Below are 27185 nucleotides of genomic sequence, written 5' to 3' on the forward strand. Positions count from 1 at the left end.
GAAATGGTCCTTTCAGAATTTAAATCTACTTCGTAAGCCGTCTTGATAAAATATGGAAAAAATAAAGAGTCAACTATCAAGTTCTTGATAGTCCTTTAAGAAATAAATTGTAGTTTATTAAATACTTGTGTTAAATACATTTTTTAATTGAATTTTAATAGAAAATGAACAATTTGGATCTTAAAATCCTTTAAGAGTTCCTTAACACCTGCAATTTGAAAAGAATTAGTTATTTAAATAAAATATTCAAGTTACATCCTAAAAGCATACTAAGAACCATTGAAGGCTCAAATCCTTTAGAACTATACGAATCTTTTATCCAAATTTAATGATGAAATGTATATCTTGATATCCTAGATTATATTTCAATTATTATGAAATTATTTATTCCAGAACCTTCCTTAAAGTTAACCGCCATCAATGGGTTAATGCTTCATATGTTAGTGTGACCAAACTAGATCGATTCTTTCACTTTTAGTACTATTTTTAGTATATTTCAATGCGACCGCACATGGTCACACTGGTGTAAATTGTTGTTGTTTTTAAGGTTTCGTACGTTGTTTTTTTACATAAATAGCCGCGCGTTAAAGTGGAGCGTTTTAATTCGTTTGTGTTAATATCGCGCTGCGCTGTTTACGCGTTTACACTTTGGCGGCAGGAAACGCAATATCATATTTATACCATAACCCGACCAAAATTAATTAGTGCAATTAGGCGGTAAACAGAAATATCTTTTAAAAAATATAATAAATCTTTGGAGCTGAGTGTAAAAATTATTGTGAAATACACACTCTCGCACACACAACACTCCCGCACCACGCTCCACGCACCCACACCAGCGCACACTCGCTAAGCAAACACACACTTCTCAATTGGAAAGAACCTTTCCGGCCGAGGGAGCACGTTTCGCGTTTAAAAAATTCGACCGTGATTCGGATTTCGGATTTGATTCCGGTGTCAGCCGCATATTCTATTATTAACAAGCCAAAAAGAACCTGTCGCAATTGCACATCCATCATCTCCCCTCTCTCCACCCCCGCCACACCATATTATATCCGCCATATAATAAATATCTGTTTACAAGAGCAGCCCCCAGCAGCTGACGCCGCAATCGCAGCTGTAAAAAAGGAAGGAAAATCCCAAAAGAGAGACGAAAGGGGGGATAAACCATACAAGAAAAAAAGAAAAACACGCGACCTGTCCCGCACATTTTTGTGTTTTTTTATTTGTGAATATATGATTTAGCCAAATTATCTAAAAAAAAAAAGAGCTATCTATCAGAAAGAGCCCCCGAAAATCGTGCATCGGGAAAATTGAAAAGTGAAGACGAGAAAAACAGCGGGAAATTCGGCAAACTGCAGATTACACAACTGCAGCAATACTACACTCACACACACACAGACGTATACAACCACCCACCCGCCCCCCACAAACGCCTGCCGAGAGCAACACAGCAAGAGAGAGAGCGAGAGAGTGAGTGGAAAAGTGCACAGAGGAGGAGCAGTGTCACCCGCCGACTAAGAGAAGAGAGCCAAGAGACCGAAAAGGAGGTCACATTTGTTGTGCCGCTATATTCCTTCGATTCTGATACCGAGTCGCCAGAGCAACAGCTGAGCGGCCCCCACATCTTCTTCTTCTTATTTCTTCATATTTTCATTTTTTGCCGGTAAGTGTGCTACCTGGTGTGGTTCTTGTTGTTTCTTTTTTTTTTTTTTTGGTAGTTGCTGCCACAATTTGTTGTATTTTTTATTTATTTTTTATTTTTTTTAACGAACACGAGCTTAAATCGCTGACTGGGCAGGTTTTTATAATGATTTCGCTCGCGGGGGTCAAAGTGGCAAGGCCTTGGTCTGGCCCGGCTACAGCAGAGGGGAAAATAATAGGAGTTACAAGAAATTCTATTAAATATTATTAGAAAAATTTTAAATTCTTAACTGCTTTAAACTAGTTTATAAAAAAAGAAAGGACCTAAAAAAATAATATATTTTTTAAATATTTATTTTTAATCTAATTCCATGATTGTCATTGCTAATAATTTGTAAATGCGTAATTACCCGGCCGGCCAACTATTTTGTATTGATTTTCTATGTTGTTTGGTCTGTAATTACCCGGCAATTCGATTTTAAGTACCTCCCCCCTAGCCCCCCCTCCATAGTTGCGGTTACAGCCTTGACATTCGTTCGTATGTTGTTGTTGTTTTCCATAGAAATTTATGTGCATGCGATTTACACTTCCCCCTTTTCATTGCTTCCGCAGGCGTTTTTTTTTTGGTAGTGGGGGGTGAGGGGAGGTCGACCTTGGGTGGAAACTTCTGGCATATTCCCATACGCCGAGCCAAGCTGGCGTGACCAATCGAAAGTGAAAAAATAGAATCGAGTGGCTAGATACTCCCCCCACCCACCTCCATACGAATGGATTTGTCGAGTCATTCCATTATAGTAAGGCATAATAATTAAGTGACGTCACACATTGCTCATACGCCATGTGGGGGTATTCCTTTTCACAGAAACCGTTCTCTGATAAAGATCCCCGGAGAGAGAGAGAGCGAGAGATGGTAAGAGAGAGTGGGGGCTAAGAGAGCGCTATTAGTCTCCAATGTATTTCACCAGAGTATGCAAAGGCCAAGTGGAGAAATAGTGGGGTAAGGAAATTGAGAAAGTCAAGAAGAAGATAGCGGAGAAACAAAAACAACATATCGCTCTTCTGTATTCCTGATCTATCAGCATGAGAATGCAAAAATATCTCACGAATTATTCACATGACTCACTCTCACTCACGCTCTCTCTCACGCCCTTGCCTTGCTCCCAGCCAACCCCCCCCCAACCTGCCCCACCTCTCTTCTGATCAGCCATCTCCCTCACTCACGCATCACGATCAATTATTACTGTTAGTTTTTCGATATCAGGCCAGCGTGCGAAAAGCAATCAGAGCTCTTCAGTGTTGTTGTTGTTGTTGTGACATTTGCAATTATTATCGCACCATGACTTGACTCTCCAACACTTTAGATACTATAGTATCTAATAGATACAAGATACCCATACAGTGACACTCGGATAAGTACATTACGCATACGCCCTGTATGCCCCGCGCAGATAGGTGGCCTTGGGCGGCCTTGCCTCGGGCGGTGCGCATTTATTGAGCCGTCTCGTCTAATCCCGTTCATTGTCATGTTCCAGTCCCACTTACACTGAAAGAAATTGTTAATTATTAATGTTAATCTTGGCATGATTTGGAGATACACTGAAAGATATGGTATTTTTTTCATAGTTTTTATCTCTAAAATTGTGCAGAAAAATAGTTTATAATGGTGATTTGCATTAATTTTTTAGTAAATATGTTGAATTTTTATAAATAATATATACATTAGTTCCTAAAATTAAAGAAATAAATAATTAAACTTGTATTTTTGTTATTATTTTTTATATTTTTTTAAACAATAGTCTGTTATCTTTAACTTTTCAGCATGATTATTGCATATTTTTAACCTTTTTATTTATTTTATTTGTCATCATTTGTTGTTTATTTTTAAAAACTACAATATGCTCACTAATCATGCTGACTTTTTAGAGTTTAATCATAAATGCAATTAATCAGATACTTATTATTAAATTTTAACATGAATTTAAATAAATCATTATATTGATATTTATAAAAAAGACAATTTTTATGAATAATTTTGATAACTTTTCTGTAATATTTACTTAGAAAGATGACTATTTTTCTTGAATTCTTAAGTAAAAACTACAATAAACTACCTTAATTAGTATATTCTTATTACCTATGTATTTCTCGCCGTGTAGTAGCCTTGGTTAAAAACTCCCTCCCGCCCTCCGGTGACCATTTTTTCGATGCGCAATTCATTTTGGGCAATTATTTTTATGGCTATACTGCCTCTGATTGTGGTGTTTGTTGTGTTTGGTTGTGTTTGGCTGTCAGCCCGGTGTCCTTGTATTACTTTTCAGTCTTCGTGCTGCCAAACAATTAAGAAACAGACTCTAAAATAACTCCCCCCAACCCACAAAAGTCCAAAAATGCCAAAATAACTCTAAAAAATGAATGATTTCAATGAATTTCTCTCATTATGATGACTTATTGGGGGAGTTCTGTGGTTTATCTTAAATGGGAATACTCCTTATCCTGTCTCAGTGATTCCCTCCTTTTAAATTTAACCCCTGAATGCCCCCTTCCCACTCGATAATTAAATGTCGTCGCCAGGAAATAAATTTTAGCAACCAAATGCGATAAGTCGCATTTTTTATTGTTTTTTTGTTGTTTTTTTGTAACGTTATGACTGCCTTTTGTTGTTTTGCACTGGAATTAGACTCTAGATTGTTTTATTAATTTTACGATTTAGGAAAATAAAACTTAGGAAGAGTTACAGGGGAAGGAGTCACCTTCCCAAATCTCTATTCTGGTTGTGATTTGTAGTCCAACTGATGGCATGGACTCTGATATCCCTGACTTTTATAGAGCTAGGGGGCTGGTCTGGTTGTTTATTTGATTTGCCAGCAAATTTCAATAACAATCTGCACTATTTTTTTCCCCAGAAACAATGCCATTTGTATGAAAAACACATCTGGTTGGGCAAATGTTTTATGTGAGGAATATGACGGAATATGGCACTCGACACTGCAAACTGATGTATTAAGTTGCCCCTCCCCTGATTGCAGATTCTATTCGATTGTTTCAACTATTTATTTATTTTCGGTTGGCAGAAGGGAGAGTGCGTCACTTCTGCTATTCAAACACATTCTATTTGCACTCTATTTTACGCAATTAGGCCCACCAACAGGGGCTCTGTTTCGCTGACTTTCGACTAATTAAACAGCAACCGAGTCAGATATTCGTCATTTGTACACAGTATAGCCTCGCTATACTATACATATTTGTTGACAAACACGCATTCATTTGCACAAGTGCATCTCGAACAAAAAAAAAGCAAAAAAAAACGCAAAAAAAGTCCCAAAATTGATTAAACCATCGGAAGAGGAGAGTGAACACGTGCTCCTGTCATTTGGAAATATCAGAAGGAGGGATGGGGGGCTGTTCATGGGGTGATTGCCATTTTAATAAACGTTTGTTAATTTCTACAATATAATAAACAAATATATATACACAGAGACCTGCTAAATGAATGATTTTTGACTGCAAAGAGCCCAAAGAAACAAAGCCAGATGGAAATCTTGTCAGAATGCCAGCACTCTTGGGTCTCTTCTACAAGTCATCTCAGAGGAATAGAAGTCTAATAAGTCTACTAAAAAGTCCACTAAATAAAATTAAATTACTAACCAAACATGGAATAAACTCTTGCATTTTTTATGAAAAAAAAGAATGACATTACTCGAGGGGGGTGGACTTTGAATAATTAATTTCGCTGTCCCCTGGAAACCCCGGCTCCATCGACCGGCAATCAATTAGGGAATTAATAAATTGTTTTTTTTTTTTTTTTCATTCTTGGATTTGAAATTCCGAGACACACGGCATGGTGTCCTGGTGTCCTGGTTCCCATATGGGCACATTCTCGCCCTCTATAAGTTGCAACTTGGAACCTCAAAGGGCACACGCCCCCGCCCTAACCGCCCTCTTGATTGTCTGAGAATTTGTTGGCCAAATAGAAATTTATTACGTCGCAATTTCAAGTCCAACGACGGACGACGACGACTGTGGCGAGTCGGTTTATGAGGCGTATACGTAATCTGCTTGTTATCTTATTATTTTTTTCGCAATGCACTTACTTGCCTCGGAACTGCTGTCGCGCTTCCTTATGCTGCATGTCTCATCTTTTTCCAACAAAGTGTGTGAATATTTAGTAATTGTATCTGATGGATCGCAGAAACGCTTTTTGTTTTCTATTTCATTTGTTTTGTATTTGCCGTGACCCTGAATGTTTGTGTTTGTCTGCCAGTTTGTTTGCCATTTTCAATTTTCCTCTTTCCGCATTCGAATTGCAGTTCTGTTTCACTGTCTACAGTGAGAGAAAATCTTTATGACTCATAAATCCCAAATCCCAATGATTTATTGAACTCTGTGAGGAACTAATAGGAATAATTTTTGATTAGGTTTAGTTTTGATAACAAACTATTCATAAATTGTTTTTTCTTTTTGTGGGAAGGAGGATGTTGTGATGGTGATTGATATCTCAGTGTAGGAATCTGACAACAAAAAACCCCTTGAAAGTGTTAAAAAAAAATAAATATGAAATTGCGTTTGGGGTTCTCAGGGAAAACCTTAACTCGAACTGAGAAACCTTGGGCCGAAAACGATAATTTCTAATCAGTTTTTGGGCCATATGACTCTTATCAGTCAGTCAGTCCGCCAGTCAGTCAATCAGTCAGTCAATCACTCACTGCACCGTGAAAAAAAGGCTGATTCTCTCGCAAAAAGTGACTCATCAGTCGACACACTTGCCGAAAAAGTATCCCCACTTTGCTCGAAAATAAAAAGTGACTCACACACACTCTCAAGTTGGTATCATTTTTGGCTTCGGCGGTTACTGTGTGTTTTCATATGACATGGCAGAAAATAAGCAAAAAAAATCGCCAGAAAAAATAAAAACACAAAAGTGGCTGCTGCCCTTCGGCGATTTCAATTGCGTGGGTCAGGAGCGTCCCGAGGAATCGCATTCCCATTCCCATTCGCATCTAATAGCTACAGATCCATCTATGTATCTGAGAGCACGAGTATCTTTGTATCTTTGTATCTAGCATGCGAGGTAAACGTGCTAAAGTTTGAATTTACAAATTAATTAGCATACTCGGCGCGAGCAGGTAGATCAAAGGGGCGATCTCTCTGAATAATATCAGAAATCGTGAGAAAATCATTTCATCAAATGTGCTCTTTTCATTTAGAATTTAGAACTGAGACTGAGAATAGAATAGAACAGATTAGACAGTCAGAAATATAGATACTATCTTGGGAAAAGGGATTTATTAAAAGATTTAATTATTCCTAGTTATGTTTTACATTTTATGGATTTTTAATTGGTTTTAAGTCATGTTTTTCTTTCAAATACTATTCAAAAAAGTCTATTTCTCAAGAAATATTCATGAAAATAATACTTGAAACCATAAAAGACATAAATAGAACTCAAATAGCTATGCGATTAAGTGCCAAATGGGAATTATTATGGTTGGGATAGGTTAGTTTCAACAAACTAAAGGGGAATTACTAAAAAAAAACTACGAAAACTAGAAAAACAATGAAACTTGTCAAAATTATCGAAGTTTATCGATTAATATCTGCAATTAGAGTCTAATATCTTTTAAATTCATATGATTTTGGGTTTATTTTTCTCATTTTCTATCCTATCTATAATAAAAAACATAAAATCAAATAAGAAATCGAACACTTAGCACTCAGAAGCTTACTAATATCTAAAAAATCGATAAAATATCGATATATTCCAAAACTATCTCTTAGTTTCTTTGTATTTTTCTTATATGATATTGTTTAAAAATGATGAAAATATAAACAATAACAGTCTTGCCCTTCAATAATTTCCAAAATATCTCCCAAAATCGATAAAATATCGATATATCCTATACTATCTCTTGAATTGTTTGTATTTCTTATATGATATGGTTTATATTGTTTAAAAATGATGAAATTTAAAACAAAATGATGAAAACCAAAGCCAAAACCATCTCAAACCTTCAATAATTTTTAATTATCTTCCAAAACCGATAAAAAACCGATATATCCTGGTCTCCTTGGTGCCATTTCTAGTTCAGAAGTCTTACAAATAAAAATCCATTAAGAAAGCAAGCAAGAAACCCATCCTAACTTTCCGTAATTGGCCTAATCCAGAGCGAAAGATAAAAATTGAGATTCCGTAAGCATTCCTCCGAACTACCTGCTGCGCTGGGGAATGCAATTACCAAATGAGGGGTACTTGGTTCCCGCTTATCTAACCGCCCTGCTGTCTCTGGTCTCTGGGCTCTGGTCTCTAGGGTGGTGGTATGGCCAGGTATACCTGGGACTGATACATGGAAGGTGGGGGTAGATGGGTAGATGGGATGGGAAGACACGCTTGTGCAATTGAAACTTATCTAAGCGCATTTGCATCGCAGTAAGCCAGCAGTCAAGGCAGGCAAGGCAGTCATGGCAGTCATGGGAACCTATATCTATACACTGCCGCTCAACTGAATAGGTTTGACTTCTTTTTTAGACTTAGAACATAATATCTTCATAACGAGCACTCGGATTTAAACCAAATAATTTTTTTTAAGTAAAACGATCAATTCTTTATAAAATACAAAAGTTTTTTTTTTTTTGGTTTGGTTTTTATATTTTTTTTATTTTTTTTTCAAAAACATAGCTGAAAACCTACATTATTTTTGGCTCAAGTGAATAGGTTTGACCAACAAAACTATTAAAAAAAATTATTCACAGCAATATTTCATGGTACTTGGTAACTTAAAGAATAAAAGACATTATTTCTGAATTATTTAATATTTGGTATGACCCCCCCTATTCTTAATTATTCCAAACATTCGATTTGATAAGGAATCGTAATATTTTTCAATTTCACTCAGTGAAATAGTTGCCCAGGCTTTTTTAATCGCTTCAACCAGGGTTGCCGAGTCTTGAAATTGTCTTCCCCCTTCATACACTCTCCTGGATAAAAGTCCCCAAATGTTCTCGATAATATTTATGTCTGGGGAGTATGGCGGCCACTCGAGCAAGTTCACATTCTGGTCCTTAATCCACTGTTTTGTAACCCGGGCTGTATGGATGGGGGCGTTGTCTTGTTGGTACGTCCATTGAATAGGTCCAAAAATTTCGGAAAACTGGGGAAAAGCCTTTTGGAGCACAGTCTTGTAGACATTTGCATTCATCTTTGATGAAACAAACTGCAGCTCGCAAGTTCCATAAAACGATATGGCTCCCCAAACCATTACGCCTCCTGTACAGGAGTGATGACGACTCAAAAAGCATTCCTCTTTTCGCATATCGTGAAAATAATAGTTGTAGCCATCCGGTCCGTCGAGATTGAACTTTTTTTCATCGGAGAAGACCACAGCCTTCCACTCCTTGTTCCATGTCATGTGATCCCGCGCAAATCGAAGTCGCGCTTCCTTCCGTGCATCATTGAGAGGAGGTTTTTTTTTTATTTTTAATCTCTTTAAGTGTTTAGCACTCCGAATAACTCGTTTTACCGTTGCCAAACTAGCATTTACACCGCATTCATCCCTGATTTTACTGGCAGACAGGTGGGAATTCGAAGCAGTTCGAAGGATTAATCGCCTCTCTGATGCCGTCGTAGCATATTTTTTTCCTCCTATCATTTTTTTCCCGTAATCGGCTTCATTACGAAGAAAATTGCTTACCACGTTTTGACTTCGACCAATCTTCTTTGCTATTTCATTATGTTTTAGGCCAGATTCAATATAGCCTTTAATTTGACCTTTTTCAAAATCGGTTAAAGATTTTCCGCGACCCATATTAAAAAAAAATTGTAGCAATTACTTTAGATTTAAGTAAACAAAAGAAATTATATGTTTTCAATCACGCAGTCAGTCACAAAGTGAAGTCAAAGTTGTCCAACCTAATCAGATGAGCCAAAAATAGAACACACATTTAGCGAATTTCACGATGAAAGCAAAATTCTGATTTACCGTTGCATACAACCCGTTAAATTTTTGTTTTCATATTATGAGAAAACAAATGAATGTTCAAAACAAAAAAGAAAGAATGCACAAATGCCATAGGAACAAAGAGAGAAATAAAAATAGAAGAAATAATTTTCAAACCTATTCAGTTGAGCGGCACTGTATATATGTATATGGAAAATCAGGAGAGAGATACTGTTTGAGTGCATACTCGAGGATAGTACTCTTGTTTTCCTATTTCTGGCCACTTCTTAATCAGGTTCGGGTGGATTGCCGGCCAGAGATACAAAAATTGTGCGGCCTGGAGTGCAGAAATTAGGATGATAAGTGGTAGTCCAGGTAGATGATACACCTCACTCGGTATAAATAGATTAAGTTGTTGGAATAAAAACAGGCGATAAGCCTTCCGGGCAATCGATATAAATAGAGAGGAAGTGGTGGCCTTGGATAGGCCTTACAAATATCATATGATATATCCCCATAAACCATATATATATATTTATAATTAAAAATAAGTATAGAATTTCTCAACTGGCGACTCACCTGCTCTGAACAGAACTAAACTGACCAAGCACCTGGTATTCCGGAGTACTACTGTTTACCAGCCAAAGATTCGTGTGAAAATGATCCGATCCGATCCGATCCGATTCCATTGACTTTCAATCATTGAATCATGTACGGATTTAGACTTTCAACCAACAATCCGTCCGATTGAATGATATATTGAAGGAGGGAGGGAGCCCTCTTGAGAATGGGAATGAAATCTATGCGTTTCCTCTCGCCCATAATATAAAATTGAATTATAAAATTCCCGAAAGCCAGTTGATTGGCTTGAGTTATTTATTATTCAGAGATGTCGGTTGGAGTATTTTGTGGACAGGTAGAGGTAGGTGGTTTCCAATCCTCCTCCTCCTCCAGATCCGACAATCCTCCAATCTTTATAGCCCGCCTCAGCGATAAATCAAATTCTCGCCGAAATCTATAAATATGCTATAATATATATACTATATATTATATATAATGTAAACCCTTTCCACCACACTACCAACTCTACAGATTACTTCCAGAGATTCGCAAAAATTCTTTATTCTTTGATGGAATACAATAAATTAGAGGGCAAATAATTATAATGGCACTTGAATCGGCTCGGGCGGTGTTTCGCTGTTTACGACCGATCGTTCCGAGATAGGAAGCCTCCAGTCCAGTCCAGTCCAGTCCAGTCCTCTATAATAGGTGGCTCTTGAGTTGGACTCGGCGGAGTCCAGGCCCCCTCACCTCTGTGATCCGATTCCCATTGATGGATTCATGACTCCGCTCCGCCGGATGGGGTGGTGATTGGACGGTTGGGTGGTTGGGTGGTTGGATGGTGGCTTCTTCTTCGCCGAGGCAGAGAGTCGCCAGCGTCAGCGTCGACTGCCGACGTCGCCGCCATCGCCATCGCCATTGCCATCGCCGGCAGCAGCGGACCAGGCCCGTCATAACCTGGAGTCTGGCCGAGTATAAATTCAGTCGCCGTTCGGCCGTGGAGCGACCAAAAAGTGGAGCAACCAGCTGTGGCAACTTCCCAGCCGAGTCTCGAGCATTACTTCCATTAATTTTCCAATTTTTTTAAAATTTAATCCAAATCCATACACTGCTCCGCATCGGAAGTGAATCGCGCTCCGTCTCAGACTTCAACTAGTGCCATACACTCGAAATAAAAAGGTACTACCTCCTGCGAATTTAAAGTGTTTTGTTTTTCAAGTGTGTGATTTTTTCCTAAAAAAGTTCCTAAAAAAATTCAAAAAAAAAAAAAAAAAAATTGTATATTAAAATTTAAATATATTTGTAGAAGAAAGTTTTAGTTTTTTTTTTTTAGTGTAAATAACTTTTTTTTTATTTTAAGTTTATACAATTTTTTGTTTCAATCTTTAATGAAAATTAACAAAGAAAAATGTTTTAAATTCAAAAGAAAAGTGAATTATTTCTTACTATTTGAATACAAAATTAAGTTCAAACTTTTATTAAATAATTAATACTTAATGAGAAACTATAGACTACTTATGAATAAAATATTAAATTTATTTTTTCTTTAAATTCTTGTTATTTATTTAATTACAAAAAAAACATATTTTTTTAAATATTAAACTCATTTTTAAAACATTGAAATTTTATTGTTTATTGTTCCCATCGCGTTTTTTTTAACAAGTTTTTAAATATTTGTTTAGACTTTTTTTTTTTACAAAATCCTAAAAATAATGAATTGTGATTTTATAGCTAAAAACGGTGATAATGATGTTTACATTTAAAAAATTAAATGAAATGTTTATAATAATTGTGAAATACAAAAAAAACTTAATAGATTTTAGGCTTAAACTTTAGACTTTAAAAACTAAATCTACACATGACTTAAAAAACGCTCTTTTATAAAAAAAACAAATTAAAGATCTTTTAAAGAAAGATTTATTTAAAATAACTAACATCCTCACAAACCCTTATAAAATATTACATTTCTATAATATTTTCTTGTATTACATGAATAGTTTTTTTAGAGTCTTGTAATAGCACTACCCCCTAGACAGTTTGAGGTTTTCTTTTTGTCAAGAACAGCCCCGATTTTGGTTCAATGAACCCCAGAATAGAACTGGCGATCCGATATATAATGGATTGGATTGTGGATTGGAGTGGAGTGGAATGGGATTGGATTTCCGATTGGTGGCTGTCAACCTGATATCTTGGACAAGCACCTTGAGAACCCAAATCCGACACTCCACATTCCACTGTAATTGGCGTAGTTTGTTTTTTTTTTGGCCAAAAAAATTACAGGCCACAGTTCCTCAGTCACTTGACTTGGCCAATCCTATCCTCTTGGTTGCTTTATTTTGATTTTAGAAACCATAGGTTTCTAACCCCTCCATTTGAAGTGTTATTTTTTTCTCTAGAGTGGTTGGATCGTAAATCTGCGCATTCGCCCCGACACCTCCGGCACTCACTCTCCTCCAGAATATGATTCAATCAGACTAAAAATATATATAATATATATTATTTTTATTTATTCACTTTGCGATCCGAATCGGACGCATGTGTGTGGAATTAATTCCCCAAAAACAAAAACAGTAAAGAGAGTGGGGAATCTTATCAATTATTTGATTACTAGTCGAGTCGCTTATCAATTAATTGAGTCAAATGCTGTAAATTGTGAGCGAGTGTCAAGTCCAAGGAACCGAAAGGAACCGAACAATACAAAATGCACTTCAAATGGAATCGATTCCCATTCCCATTCCCATTCCCTCCATCCATCCATCCATCCGGCAGGCACCTGTTTCGATTAATTGATTTCAGGGGGGAAGGAAGGGCATTGACTCAAGAGTTTCGGATTTTCATTTTCCAAAAAAAGCATAAAAAATCATTATTTTTTTTTCGTTTAATTTCAAAATATATGTAACACTGACCTTCCTCAACTAGCATCTCAAGAGCTTCGTTTTCTAAAAATTTAATAACTAACTATTATATTTTAGTAGCTAAAAAAATATAAAAAATAATAATAATAATTATAAAACATAAACTTTATTTATGGCTTCAGTTTTTTGATTTTTATTCCAAAAATTGATAAGATTTCCAATCGAAACTCAAGTTTCAATGTCTAGGACTTAGAATGGGAAGAATTCTTCCAAGAACTAGAAGAGAATCTGCGTTTCGTCTTACAATTTTTCTAATTTATCATCAAGTTGTGCAAATTCCTTCTTTGCTTAATTTTTTTTTGTTTATGCAATCTTGTGGAAATGCAAATTGCAAATTGCAAATTGAAAATTGCAAACTGTAGACTGAAACTGCAAACTGCAAACTGCAATTGCATTTTGTTTCGATTGCATTTCTGTTTTTTTTTCTGCCTTTTTTCGATTCGATTGTGGAATTGCGTAATGTCGGAAACAGTCTATAGAACGAGCATCGGGAATTGAATGACTTTCAGGGTAACAATTACACTCTACAGTAACAGTCATAATTGTATAATCATATCGAGAAGGCATTTATGGGCATTTATCGCTTAATTGTAGATAGGGAGTTTCCCTCATAAGCTATATCTATTAGTCTCCCACAAAGAGCTTCAAAAAGCATGCTTTTTCCAACAGGGACTTTGCTTTTTTTCATTAGAAAGGTATATTTATTTATTATTTATTCTAGAAAAGATATATAATCATATCTTAACACTTTTATCCAAGAATATCTGTTAGATTTTAACATTAAATTACAAAAAGCATGCTTTTTCCAACAGGGACTTTGCTTTTTTTCATTTGAAAGGTATATTTGTTTATTATTTAATCTCAAAACTCCATTAAATGGAGTCTATTAATTCCACTTTGGAAGGCTTCCCTTGGAAATTAGATCTATTAGTTATAGAAAGAATATTACAAAAAGCATGCTTTTTTCAAAGAAACTTTGCTTTTTTCATTTTTAAAAGCAAATTTATTTATTGTTCTATATAAAACCCACTTAAAACAATAGAAAATCGTATTTTGATACTTTTATCCAATACAATCTGCTAATTTTGAACCAAAAAGTTTCAAAAAGCATGCTTTTTTCTAAGAATCTTGGATATTTTTCTCTAAAAATTATATTTATTTATTATTTAATCTTAAAACCTCATAAATATGATAGATAAGCCTATCTAGAGACTATTATTTCCACTCTGGGGTGCTTTCTTCAAGAAACTCAATCTTTTTTAAACACAAATTACACAAAAAGCATGCTTTTTTCAATCTGATGTCGATTTTTTACATTTAAAAAGATATTTATTGGATTTTTAAACTGAAAATTCCTTTTAAAAGGCTTGATTATCATATCTTGAAAGTATTTTAGGGACTTCCCTTGGAAATAATGTCTATAAGTCCCAAAAAGCATGCTTTTTTGAAGATCTTCTTTTGAACTTTGTGTGTAAAAGGTTATTATTGTTTTTATTATTATTTCATTTCAAGAAACCCTCTAATAAAAGGCCTAAACTATAGTATCTCAATGATAGCTAGAGATTATATCACTAGATCCCACTATTTAGATAAGATACTTAGATACTTAGATAGTTCCTTACATATGTTGGTACTACCACCTTGGCTGTAGTATTTCTTGAGTTATGGCGCCGTAGTAGTCTTAGTAGTCGGGGCATTCCGGGCGAGATGTCACCCAGCGATCATCAGAAAAGTAGACTTGGATTCGGACAGGACAGGTCAGGTCAGGTCGGGGCACGGCAGGCAGAACAGATACGGATACAGATACGGATAACGGATAACGGATAGATGCGAGATATTCGAGAGATAGTCTAAATTGAAGAGTGCGACACAGTTGCCGACCCGCCGACTGATACTCCTTCTCCTCCTAGCAGCCTAGTAGCAGTAGGCTAGTAGGCTAGTAGCCTAGTATCCCATCCTCTGACTAACATATCTCCTGTGTCTCTACCGATCTCTTCCAGAACGAACTGCTGAAATGGGTCTACTAAGCGAGGGCAGCCCACTATCCTGGGAGGAGACCAAGGCGCTGGCGGATCATGTCCGCGAGCACGGCGTCAATCAGTTCATCAACCTCTACCACAGACTGAAGGATCGCCAGGGCGACATCCTCAAGTGGGGCGACGAGGTCGAGTACATCATCGTCAAGTTCGATGATGAGAAGAAGGTGGCCCGTGTGGCATTGCGCGCCCAGGACCTCCTCGCCGAGCTCAACGAGAAGGAGCAGGCCGATCCCAAGGGCGTCAAGTCCCTGTGGCGTCCCGAGTACGGTGCCTACATGATCGAGGGCACGCCCGGCAAGCCCTTCGGCGGCCTGATGGCCCACTTCAATCTGGTGGAGGCCAATATGCGCTACCGTCGCGAGGAGGTCACCGAGCTGCTGGGCAGCGACGAGTGCGTCATGTCCATCACCAATTTCCCCCGGCTGGGTGCACCCAATTTCACCTACCCGCTGGCCCAGCCCCGTCCAGAGGATCCCCTCAGCTCGGCCAGGTCGCTGTACTTCCCGGATGAGGCCATCTTTCCGGGTCATCCGCGCTTCAAGACCCTCACCCGTAACATTCGGAAGCGTCGCGGCGAGAAAGTTTCCATCAAACTGAAGGGTGAGTGCGCCAGTCTTGAACTTGATCCTGGAATCTCTAACTAATTCCTATGGTTCTCCTCCGGCAGTGTTCAAGGATGCGAAGACCAAGCTGCCCGTGGAGGGAGCTCCGCCAGGGGAGCCCGATGTGGTCTTGCTGGACGCCATGGGCTTCGGCATGGGCTGCTGCTGCCTCCAGCTGACCTTCCAGGCCTGCAACATCACGGAGGCGCGTCGCCTCTACGACCAGCTGGCGCCCCTGTGCCCCATCATGCTGGCCCTGACCGCCGCCTCGCCCATTTATCGCGGCTACCTGACCGAGTCAGACTGTCGCTGGAACGTGATCAGCTCCTCGGTGGACTGCCGCACGGAGGAGGAGCGCGGCCTGGCACCGTTGAAGAACCAGAAGTTCCGGATCGCCAAGTCGCGTTACGACTCCATCGACTCCTACCTCTCCCCGGAGGGCGCCAAGTACAATGATGTGCCGCTGACCTACGACGATGCGGTCTATCAGCGACTCATCGATGGAGGAATCGATCATCTGCTGGCCCAGCATGTGGCCCATCTGTTCATCCGGGACACGGTGTCGCTCTTCAGCGAGAAGGTCAACCAGAACGACAACGAGGACACGGACCACTTCGAGAACATCCAGTCGACCAACTGGCAGACGATGCGCTTCAAGCCACCGCCGCCCAACAGCTCCATCGGCTGGCGGGTGGAGTTCCGGCCCTGCGAGGCCCAGATCAGTGACTTCGAGAACGCGGCCATTGTCTGTTTTGTGGTGCTCCTCACTCGGGTGATCCTGTCGTACCAACTGAACTTCCTGACGCCGATCAGCAAGGTGGACGAGAACATGCAGACGGCCCAGAAGCGGGATGCCTGTCGCAAGGAGAAGTTCTGGTTCCGCAAGTCCTCCAAGACCACCGAGCAGCGGGCCGCCAAGGCCAATGCCCGTGCCCAGGCCGAGGCGCAGGCTCAGGCCAATGGCAAGGCCACTCTGAACGGAGGAGGAGCTACTGTCCTGGAGAATGGAAACGGCAATGGACTGGCCAACGGAAGTGGCAGCGAGAACGGCGACATCGACGAGCCCCTCACCAATGGCTCCTCCGCCCCGAAACTCAATGGACACGCCGCCACCAATGGCAGTAGCAAGACCAATGGCACCTCCAACGGCACCACCAATGGCCTCTCCAACGGCGCCGACAGCGATCACACCGACACCGATGACGAGGAGAACGAGCTCTTCCAGCTCCTCTCCATCAACGAGATCTTCAACGGAAAGGTTAGTCTCTCTTGGAGTTTAAATCCTTTGAAAACTGATCCCTAAAACTGATCCTCTCTGTCCAACAGCCCAATGTGTTTCCGGGTCTGGTGCCGCTGATCCGCAGCTATCTGCAGTCCATGGAGGTGGACACCGACACCCACTGCACCATCGAGCAGTATCTGCGCTTCATCCAGAAGCGTGCCGCCGGGGAGCTGATCACCACGGCCACCTGGATGCGGGAGCAGGTGCTCAGTCATCCGGATTACAAGTAAGTTATAGTTCGGAGATAATAGACATTCTAAATATATATTTTAAATGTAATTTCAAATGGAAACTTCCTATCAGAGACCTAGAATGAAGAATTTTTAACTCATTATTTATTTTAATTAATTTTTAAAGATAAGGAGTCTGAAAATTCAAGAAATTTAGGACAAGTTACTTAGTTTCTGATACTTTTTAAATTAAAAAATATTTTTAAACAATTAACTTACTATTTAAACCTTTTTTAAGAACTATTATTAACCTTATCACCACTTCCCACTTCCACTTCCAGACAAGACTCTGTGGTGAGCGAGAGCATCAACTATGATCTGCTGAAGCGCATCCAGACCATCCAGGAGGGCAAGCACGTGGAGCCGGCACTCCTCGGCCAGGGCTATCATTCCAAGACGAAGACGAAAGAGTTCATTCCGCCGGCACTGCAGAAGCAGCTGGCCAAGAACGGTTGCTGCGAGGAGAAATGATTGAGGAGCGCGCTACGGACGCGTCCAACGCAGCTGGCCCGGGGCGGCCGGTGGCGAATGTGATTCGGGTTTTGTGATGATGGTCCGTGATGATGATGATGGTGTGGATGTTATGGATGAGGATGTTGTAGAGTGGCAGTGTTGCAGAGCCAAGGCATAGAGCTTCAGCTGAGCAAAGTGGACCAAAAAAAAAAGAAACCAGAACCAGAACCGGACCGGATATCGGAGATCGGAGATGGGACGGACTGAAGCGGATGAAGAAGCGGCAACATTTATCAATATTATTTTTATAGCATAATTTAAAGGAAGATGAAAATAACAATTAGTGTGTGTGCACCGGAATCCTAATTGTGGACAAATGTTATGCGGCTGATGAAGAAAAACCAGGCAGGCAGGAGGAGGCGGAGAGGATCGGACTGCCAGCCGGTTAAGGGCGTAGGGCATCGAAGGACTCCTCTGGCCGCCACAAGGATCCAAGGTGATCCCCTCGATTGCCGCCGTCGATTGCAATAGTTAGAAGAGGAACTACTAGAAACTACTAACCAATACACCAACCGACTACAAAACCAAGATAAATCTCAACCAAGTGCCGTTCCACAAGACCTACAAAAAAAAAAATACATAGCTAAAAAACATAAAAAAAAAACAAAAATGCAAAAAAAAAAAAAGAAACATAAAATGATAATAGGATCAGGAGGAGGCCTTCTTAAGTGCCGACTTTTGTTTTGTTTTCGTTTAATTATATATATATATATTTATTATGATTATTCTTATAAATTTCAAGTAAACTGTAACTTGGTTTATCACTATTATTATTTTTTTTTTTGTATTTTTTTTAATAGAATGTATATGTTAAACAAAAAAAAACAACAACAACCACACAACAAACATGTCTAAAAAGTGGCCTAAAAACAAGAAAAAATAGATATATATATATTAAGCAAAACACTAAACACTTAAACACTAAATACTATAGCAGAGAACGAACTTTTGCAATTATAATTTATTGTGTATGTGATTGTTTTTTCACCATTATGATATGATACATTATTATGGTTTACCATTTATGCAACTATTGTGACCACAAGCAAGCAAATAAACGGAAAAAAAATTGTTGAATCTTAAAACTAATTGAAATATATTCCCTAAATATATACACACTATATATATATACAATATATATACTATACACTTCGATTGATCGAGGGATCTTTGATATAAAAAAAAAAACAAAATGCCTTCTGTAACGATACCCTGTACTTATATACCGTTATATATCGTTATCGATAGACACCCCCGATAGGAATGTTAGTCTAGACTCTAAAATAGTAAATTGCGAATTGCCAGAAGTGCTCGGGACGGTAGACAGATATAACCAATCAAAAATCGAATGATACAATTGCACATATATACATTTAAAAAAGAAATATATGATCATATGTGCGTTAACTATGTGTGCCACAGGCAAAGAGAGTTATATACTAAAATTTGCTAGCCAATTTGTAAGATGTGTGCGGCATTTAATTTACATTTTTATGAATTTTTTTAACGACAAAAAAAAACAACATACAGATCCATTTATTTGCTTGTCCCCGCCCAGTATTTGGAAAGAACAAATCGAAAATCCCCATAGAACCACTCTGTATGTACTGTATCCACACCAAAAAAACTAAAAAAAAAAAACTAATATTCTATGCAAGAAAATTAAAAAAATAAAAAATTGTTTTGCAAAAAAATGAAAGTCTTCAAATTTAAATATGGCGCCATGAGATGGGGGGCTCTTTATCGCACTGCTATCGATTGTGGAGGCTGAAATTCGATAAGTGGGGAGCAAAACCGGTGGCCATCTCTAGTGGATTCTGAGCAACAAAAAAAAAGAGAAAAACAATCAAGACAATGAAGGAAAAAAACAAAAGTGATTGGATAAGCAAGCGTGTTTGTTGATAAATAAAATTTTGCTGGTCGATAGGTGCTTCCACACCGAATGTGAAAAGTGATTAAAAAGTGAATGTTTTTATACAATTTTTGTAAAAAAATTACAAATCTATAAGCGCTGTCACTGCCAGGAAAAAGGATAACACACACCAGTTACCGTTAGCCAGCTCCACCCGCGGCTCTCTCAAGTGGGTCTGTGTGTGTGTGTGTTTGCTTTACAGTTAATTAGGGTGGAGGCTGCGGTGTGTATGATAATTTGTCGTTGTGGTCCACCCAACTCTTCCGGTTAGTGGGAACATCATTTTGTCGCTCATCCTTTGAGAGTGTGTGTGTGTGTGTGTGTGAGTGCCGAGAGAGAGAGAGACACGAACTCCTCCCCCCCCCCAGAGACAGATAGTTAAAAAAACAAAAGAATAAAAAACAAGTGCATCTGCCGAGCAGCACATCGGAATTAATCAACTGAATTACGGGGCAGACTCACTCACATTCGCGTGCAGCTGCCGACGAGACAACAACAAATGATGGCCAGGAGAGGTCCTGCCAGCCAGTAGTGGTAGTAGTGCTAGTAGTGCTAGTAGTGGGAAAAAGGACAAAGAGGAAAGTCAAGCAAAGCGCAGGCTAAGCAAACACGCCCATCCAACACTAACAGCAACAATAGGGAATTGCAAGCGGAAGGACGAACACTTCCTTCACTTGCAATATATGCAAACGTCCTTGGACGCCAGCGGAAGGAGCAGGGGGTAGTCAACAACGGAGCAGGCGAAGGATAGACAACAAAAACAATAAAAAACAACAACAAAAACAACAACAACGACAACCGACAAACACAATTTGAGTAAAAGGTGCGCCTAAAAGATGGGTAAGTGGGCTTTTCTTTTCTTTTTTTCTTTTTTTTCTCGTTCCATGTCCTGTAGGGCTCTCGTTTGTGTCCTTTTGTCGCATTTGCATACATTTGTATGCGATTAGTTGGGGAGTGTGTGTGTGCGGAAGTGGGCGTGGATGGCAGTGGGCGAGAGTCCAGCAGGTGCCTCGACAAGTTCCGGAATCTGTGGCACAAAGGATGGTTGGCAAGCCCACACATGCTCTTGGAATTAAGCAAAGAATGCTCGAGAAATTATGAATTCCAGTTGACAGATCCTTCAGATACACACAAATTATTTTTACTTTTTTTCCAAGTTTTTATTTTTAATATTTTTAAGTTGTTTTAGTTCTTAATTCTAATATTTAAACCTCTTAAAAGCTAAGTATCTCTTTGTTTTGGTAATAAAACCTTAAAAACTCGGGGGTTTAATAATAAGATCTTTGAAGAACTAGTTCATTTCACTAAGCTTTAAGAATTGGTTAACTAATTTTTTGAAAAAATATAAATTAAAGTGTTTAAAATCACTTCAATAACTTAAATCTTAAGTTTCTATTATAATTTTGTTATTAAAATCCAATACAAAACATTTAAAATAAAAAATAGACTAAATAAACTACAGAAATACAAAAGAAAACTTTTTTTTTTCAAAAACTAAGAAGTTATAACCTCAAATTCCTCTGAAATATCTAAAAAAACGATTGAAAAGCTTAAAAATTATACCGTTATTTAGTGGCCAACCATGGAACTAGTTCCAGGCCCAAGGAAAGCCAAGCTTTGGAGAGTGAGAGAAGAGAGAGAGAGCGAGAATAACTGTCCCCCATAAGGACGCGCGCGCGTGGAGAGCGGGGGAAATAAAGATAGAAAGATAGTGCCCCCACTGAGAGAGCAAAAGAGAGAGTGGGTGGGGCTGTGGGGAGGGGGGAGGCGAGTGTTTTGAAACGGATTTTTCCGTGTTGAGATTTTTGTTCGTGAGCAGCAACAACAACAAGGATAAAAGGAAGACCGAGACCGAAGAGCGCAGAAGCCTGCACAGGCACGTGCCTCTCTCCATGTGTGTGTGTGTGTGTGTGTATGTGAGGATGTGAGAGTGTGAGTTGGCGAGGAAAACAATGTAAGCTGAAAAGGATCAAAAGCGCAAGGCGTTGTTGCAGGACCAAATAGCAGAAAGCAAAAAGCAGCAAGCACAGACACGAATAGAAACAGGAACGGAAATGTAAGAAAAATGAAAGAAAGGCAGGAGAGACAGGCGGCAGGAGGCAGGAGACGGTGGCAAAATATGAAAATTGCATTTTCCTCTTCCTGTGTGGGATGGTGGACTGCTCCTGCTCCTGCTCCTGCTCCTGGCAGCAGGAGTGTTGGTGTTGCCGAGTGTGAGAGTGCACAGAGTCCTGCAGTGTGCAGTGGCTAGTCCTTAGCGGGTAGTAGTGGGTAGTGGGTAGTGGGTGGTGCAAAGGACCCTCAAGTAAAAGAACAAAAAATAAATAAATAAATGGTAAAGGAAAAGGATAACCGTCGGCAGTCTGCGATTTGGCCCTCGGCAGTGAACTTTACATTTTAAGCCTCGCCCGCTGCTGCATTTTTCACTTTTCTCCTCTGTGTTGATGTTAGCCTGTGTGTGTTAGTCTGTGTGTGTTTGTGTGTGTGTGTGAGTGCCGACGCCCTCAGCCGACAGAAAAAAAAAAGTAAATATCCTTCCTAATATATCCTTATCCTTGCAGCAGCTCCCACTTCGCCAGCAGGCACTAACGGATCTGGAGCAGGAGCAGTAGCAGGACCTGGGACAGGACTAAGAGCCACTGGCGGCCAGTGCACTGATTTCGGAAACAACAACACCTCCTCTGAGAACGGCATCGAAATGCTGAAGGCTCTCTATGACTTCCAGGCGGTCTACCCGAAAACCATCAGCTTCGATGAGGGCGAGTACTTCATCCTCTACCAGACCTCCGCCCGCCAGCGCAATTGGTGGCAGGTGGTCAGCATGAAGGGCAACATCGGATTTGTGCCATCGAATTACGTAATGAAGATTAAGGTGAGTAGGGAATAGTAGTCTGTAGTAGCCCATCACTCCCGATTAATATCCTTTTTGCCGGCACCAGGTGGAGCACGACTTCCTCATCAGTTTCCTCAACTCCTCCATCGAGTCGCTGGAGAAGTGCACGGAGCACGAGATCAATGGCATCATGTCCAAGGACGAGCTGCTGGACAGACTGCGCGAGAAGAAGCACACCATGGAGCGGCTATATGCGGTATTCTATCCATAATCCTCTCCAGAAACTGCCTCTAGATATTTTTGCAATTTGCAGGAGAGCTCGGAACGGGACGGCGACTCCTCACTGTCCTACTCGCACAGCTACAGCGACAAGGGCAGCAGCCATCGGCACTCGCATCCCCATCCCAATCCCCACCAGCAATCACATTCCCAGCGCCGCCAGCACAGCCCCCCGCCGCAGAGCAGCGGCGGCTCCCAGCGCCTCGACATGAGCAAGAAGAGCATGTCCAGTCCGGCGGTGGGCATGGTGGAGTCACCCAGCACCGGCAGCATCCAGTTCCAGGCCAGCAGCTCCATCTCCGGCAGCTGCACCATCCAGACGCCTCAGCAGCAACAGCCGCTGCCAGCTCCACCGCCGGCAGTTCCGGCCACAAGCAAATCCAACGCCGACGTGGCCCAGGACAACAGCATCACGTCGGAGCCGTCGGAAACGACCACAACCACCACCACGACCAGCGAGGATGTGGTGACCACTTACAAGGAGACCAGCCAGCCGAGCACCAGCCAGCACAAGGCGCAGAACGGTAGCACTGCCTCTGTTTCGGCCTCCGCCTCGGTGTCCGTGTCCGCTTCGGCGTCGGCGTCGGCCCTGCGGAGTGGCAGTAACGGGAACGGGAGTGGCAACCGGCGGGGCAGTACCGGTGGTATGGGCAACGACCTGCAGCCGGACGAGGCGGCGGCGGACAAATCGGAGGACGTTAGCGACGCCTGCCAGGCGAACGGAGACAGTGCGGAGAACAGCCAGGCGCTGGACAGCATCGAGAGCTCTTCGATGCCGCGGCAACGGAGTCTGGGCGGTCGGAGCGCCGAGGAGGGAGCCGCCGGAGCAGCGGGTGGAGGGCAGCTGAAGGTGGAGTCCTCGGATGTGTATCAGATCGTCGATGCCCTGCGGCGGAACACGAACCTCAGCTTCGATCTCTCTTGCGAGGCGCTGCGCGTGGTGCTGACCAGCCTGGAGCAGCTGTACAATGGCGCCATCAATCCCTACTTGGAGGCGGTGGCGGTTCACGTCACCGGCAAGGTGGCCACGCCCAAGGAGCTTCTCGGCATCACGCACGACTCCAAGCGGCTGCAGTACCTCTTTGGCCAGCTGGCCGACTGCAAGAACGATACGGAGCAAAGGACCTGGATGCTCTACGAGGATGAGGAGGATATCATCCAGTTCCTAGAGGAGCTGGTCGAGATTCTTGTGAGTATTTCGAGAGGCTCCTATGTCCTTTCGCTAAACAGATCCTTTGCGCTTTCAGAACAACGCTGATGAGAATATAAGCTGCTACGAGATGTCCTGCGACCAGTACCAGATGTTCATCAACCTGGTCCAATACTACCAGATGGAGACACGCTGGTCCATCAAGAAGCTCCTGCTGAAGACCTTCACTGCCGCCTGTCACCTGGACTACATCATCGTGGACATTCTGCTGACCTCCGTGCTGCCACTGGAAATAGTAACTATTCCTGGTTTCATGTCCTTCGAATGGACACTAATCCCTGTTATGATCTCCCCCAGGTGGAGGACATGAAGACGCACTTCTCCAACCTGGATCGCTTTAAGCAGCTGGTCAAGATGCTGACCATTATATTCTCGTTGGGACAGCCCATGCCGGTGAACCATCAGGGTGAGTCCTTCAAGGACATAGATTATTAGAGTAGTGGACTAAGAAGTATCCTTTGTAGACTATCTGGGCGTGCACTTTGCCAGTTTCCTTCTGGAGATCGTGGAGGGCAATAACCCGGAGCTGCTGGTGGACATGGTCATCGCTCTGATCCTGGCCTTCAACCAGCAGTTCAGCGAGCACACTTTCAACGTCATCATCGAGGCGATGCAGAACCTGCCCTCCGCCAAGGTGTTCACCGAGAAGCTGCTCCTCCTGCTCAACCGCGAGGGTGAGTCCTGATCTTGGTTTATGAATTACTAAGCTAATGTGCTAATTTGGTTTTTGATGAACAGATGACCCCACAAGGCTGCTGAAGCATCCCAACGAGCACATGAACACGGTGCTCCGCATGTTCATCGACATCTTCAGTCATCCGGATACGGCGGGCATGTTCTACACGAACGACATCAAGGTGCTCATCGATATTGTGGTGCGGCAGCTGTCCGACTTGGATGCCGGGAGTACGGTAGGTTCCTCTTGTCCATGGAAGGTTCTAGGAGACTTACTTCCATGTCCTTTTTCAGACGCGACCCTGCTACCTGGAGCTGTGCCGGCGTATACTACGGAACACCAACTACCAGGAGCACCAGCATCGCAAGCACGACCTCATGAAGATCTTCACGCGCATCTTCTGCGAGGAGACGGAGTGCAGCGCCTCCGACCAGCAGCTGGTCCGGGAGATAGCCAACGAGTTCCCCCAGCTGTTCAAGGCCTAAACCCCCATGGAATCGAAACCCAAACCAAAATGAAACCAAAAACCAAATCCCTTCAGCGGGATGATCAAAATTGTAAAGCGAAAAGCTAGTGAGGCGAGCCGATAAAGCGAGCCAACCGTAAAGTCTTAACTTCAATCTTGATCAGCGAATTGTTATTGCATTTGTTCAGCGTCTCAGTCTCAGTGTCAGTCTTGGCTAGCCCCTTCCTTGGAGAGGGTCACTAACATCATATACATACATATATCTTATGAACATAGTCTGTAAGAGTGTGTCGACGGTACTAGTTTGCATGGAACAATAGGATTGTAGGCGGAAGGATATATCTAATAGCCAGTGGGAGCTGGAGCCAGTATAGGTAGTCTATCCCGTAGGTCTATATGGCGAATGGCGAGCATTTCACGATGATGATTTCACTAATTTAGACTAGTTTAGTCAGGGACGAGGAGCAGGGTCTAGGACGATCAGCCTCGGCCTCAGTCTCAGTCTCAGCCTCACTTTTACATATTTTGTAGTTATAATTAATTAATTATTTGGAATTTAAAATTTGGGAGAAAAAACAAAACACACAAAAGAGTAATGAAGTAAAACCTAAAGATATTTATAGCCTAATTATACACCTAATAATGAAAATATACATCCGAGAAGGAACAAATAATAACGAACAAGTATTTGCAGCTAGCGAAATCGAAATTCAAAGGTAAAATCGAGCATATAATGTTGAATTTGTTTATATAATCTATGAGGAGGAGTACTAAGCCGAACAGGAAACCATTGACAATTGTTAAAGCTCAAATACATATAACAAATTGATTGGAAAAGTTAAAGAAATCGAAGAAATCGACGAAAACTGAACAAATAACAAAAATGAATCTAGAAAATGAACTGCATCAAAATGAACGAAATGAACACCAGCATTTCTCTCCCTCACACACACAGACACTATACCACTCACTCCCTCTATGTATCTCTCTCTCACTCTATTTAAAACTAAATAACGAAACCAAGTTTGTTATAATCTATTCTCTATATAAAGTTTATATTATATTATAAACCCTCCAACCCGAATCATTTTAAACACAAGATACAGATACAGATACAGATCTCTCTCTCTGCCTTTCGAAAACTGAAATTTCTTTGAAACTCACAATTTTAAATTGTTCAGAAACGGTTTTAAATTATAATTATATATTATTGTGTTGTTAAGTGTAGCTGTGAGACGTTTCAATATCGGATATCGGTAAAAACTTTTATCTATTATTAAGTTTATTGTTAGGCATTGTTAAATTGTTTAGGAATCAAATTTTAATCAAAAAAGAATCATCAATTTTAACTTTCAATTTTAAGAATTTTAATTATTTTCCAGTGTTGAGTTGAAAATAAAAATAAAAATAAATAAAAAATAAAGAGCGGCTGGTGCAATACGAATTTAATTTGCCAAGTTAAATAACGAATACTGATATTTACAATTAAATATTAAATAAAAATATACATGTATTGAGAAACTAATCTAATCCCAAAACTAATCTGGGGGAAAGGAAAGCAATTGTCTTTGAATCAATGCCTAAATATTAATCACAAATTGTACCTTTCGATTTTGAATTAAAAAACAAACACTCTTGGCAATTACAAAAAAAAATACGAAAAAAATATATAAAATTTAAAAACGAAAAACCAAAAAGCAGTAAGCACAGCAGCAATAAAAAAAACAAGCAACAATAAATGTTTAATAGTAACTTCGTTAACAGTAACAACAAACACGTTTTAAGTCAAGCAACTAGAGTTCATTTTAAGGATTGTTAACTTCTCATTTTTTAACACGAAACAGAGATCCTAAAAACCGATTTAAAACAAAACAAAACCAAATACAAGTTTTAAAGCAACGCATTCAAAATGTAACGAATCGAAATTGCAATTGTAAGAAACGAATAATAAATGCAAAATAAAAATTACATTTAAAAACTTTCCAATATTTATCCCAACAACGGCTTATAATCTGCTTACAAAAGAGCTGGTCCTGGCCAAGTTAAGGGCTTGGGAGGACTACTTTTCTTTATAATTTCCATTTTTAAGCAA

At 40.4% G+C, this 27185-nt stretch overlaps 2 protein-coding genes across 7 annotated transcripts; both read left to right on the forward strand.

Moving 5' to 3' along the window:
• Positions 1 to 501: 501 nt before the first annotated feature.
• On the forward strand, positions 502 to 18802 carry LOC6502253 (glutamate--cysteine ligase). Of its 3 annotated transcripts, XM_032453468.2 has the most exons (6): positions 502 to 717; positions 1090 to 1666; positions 15052 to 15690; positions 15758 to 16950; positions 17019 to 17200; positions 17486 to 18802. In XM_032453468.2, exons 3-6 carry the CDS (start codon positions 15066 to 15068, stop codon positions 17673 to 17675), a joined length of 2190 nt encoding a protein of 729 aa, XP_032309359.1. In that variant the 5' UTR covers positions 502 to 717; positions 1090 to 1666; positions 15052 to 15065; the 3' UTR covers positions 17676 to 18802. The 3 variants fall into 3 exon arrangements, with proteins under 3 accessions (XP_032309359.1, XP_014759978.1, XP_001966089.1); XM_014904492.2 differs by lacking the exons at positions 502 to 717; positions 1090 to 1666 and adding an exon at positions 11127 to 11315; XM_001966053.4 differs by lacking the exons at positions 502 to 717; positions 1090 to 1666 and adding an exon at positions 14819 to 14978.
• A 669-nt stretch (positions 18803 to 19471) lies between these two features.
• LOC6502254 (NCK-interacting protein with SH3 domain) lies at positions 19472 to 27061 on the forward strand. Of its 4 annotated transcripts, none has more exons than XM_014904496.3 (9): positions 19472 to 20469; positions 22194 to 22501; positions 22569 to 22718; positions 22776 to 23930; positions 23989 to 24186; positions 24249 to 24357; positions 24416 to 24625; positions 24690 to 24862; positions 24921 to 27061. In XM_014904496.3, exons 1-9 carry the CDS (start codon positions 20466 to 20468, stop codon positions 25110 to 25112), a joined length of 2499 nt encoding a protein of 832 aa, XP_014759982.1. In that variant the 5' UTR covers positions 19472 to 20465; the 3' UTR covers positions 25113 to 27061. The 4 variants fall into 4 exon arrangements, with proteins under 4 accessions (XP_014759982.1, XP_014759979.1, XP_001966090.1 ...); XM_014904493.3 differs by having other exon boundaries at positions 19473 to 19798; positions 22191 to 22501; XM_001966054.4 differs by having other exon boundaries at positions 19474 to 20469; positions 22191 to 22501.
• Positions 27062 to 27185: the final 124 nt, after the last annotated feature.

The sequence above is a fragment of the Drosophila ananassae genome, chromosome XL (assembly GCF_017639315.1).
Source record: "Drosophila ananassae strain 14024-0371.13 chromosome XL, ASM1763931v2, whole genome shotgun sequence".
Lineage (NCBI taxonomy): Eukaryota > Metazoa > Arthropoda > Insecta > Diptera > Drosophilidae > Drosophila > Drosophila ananassae.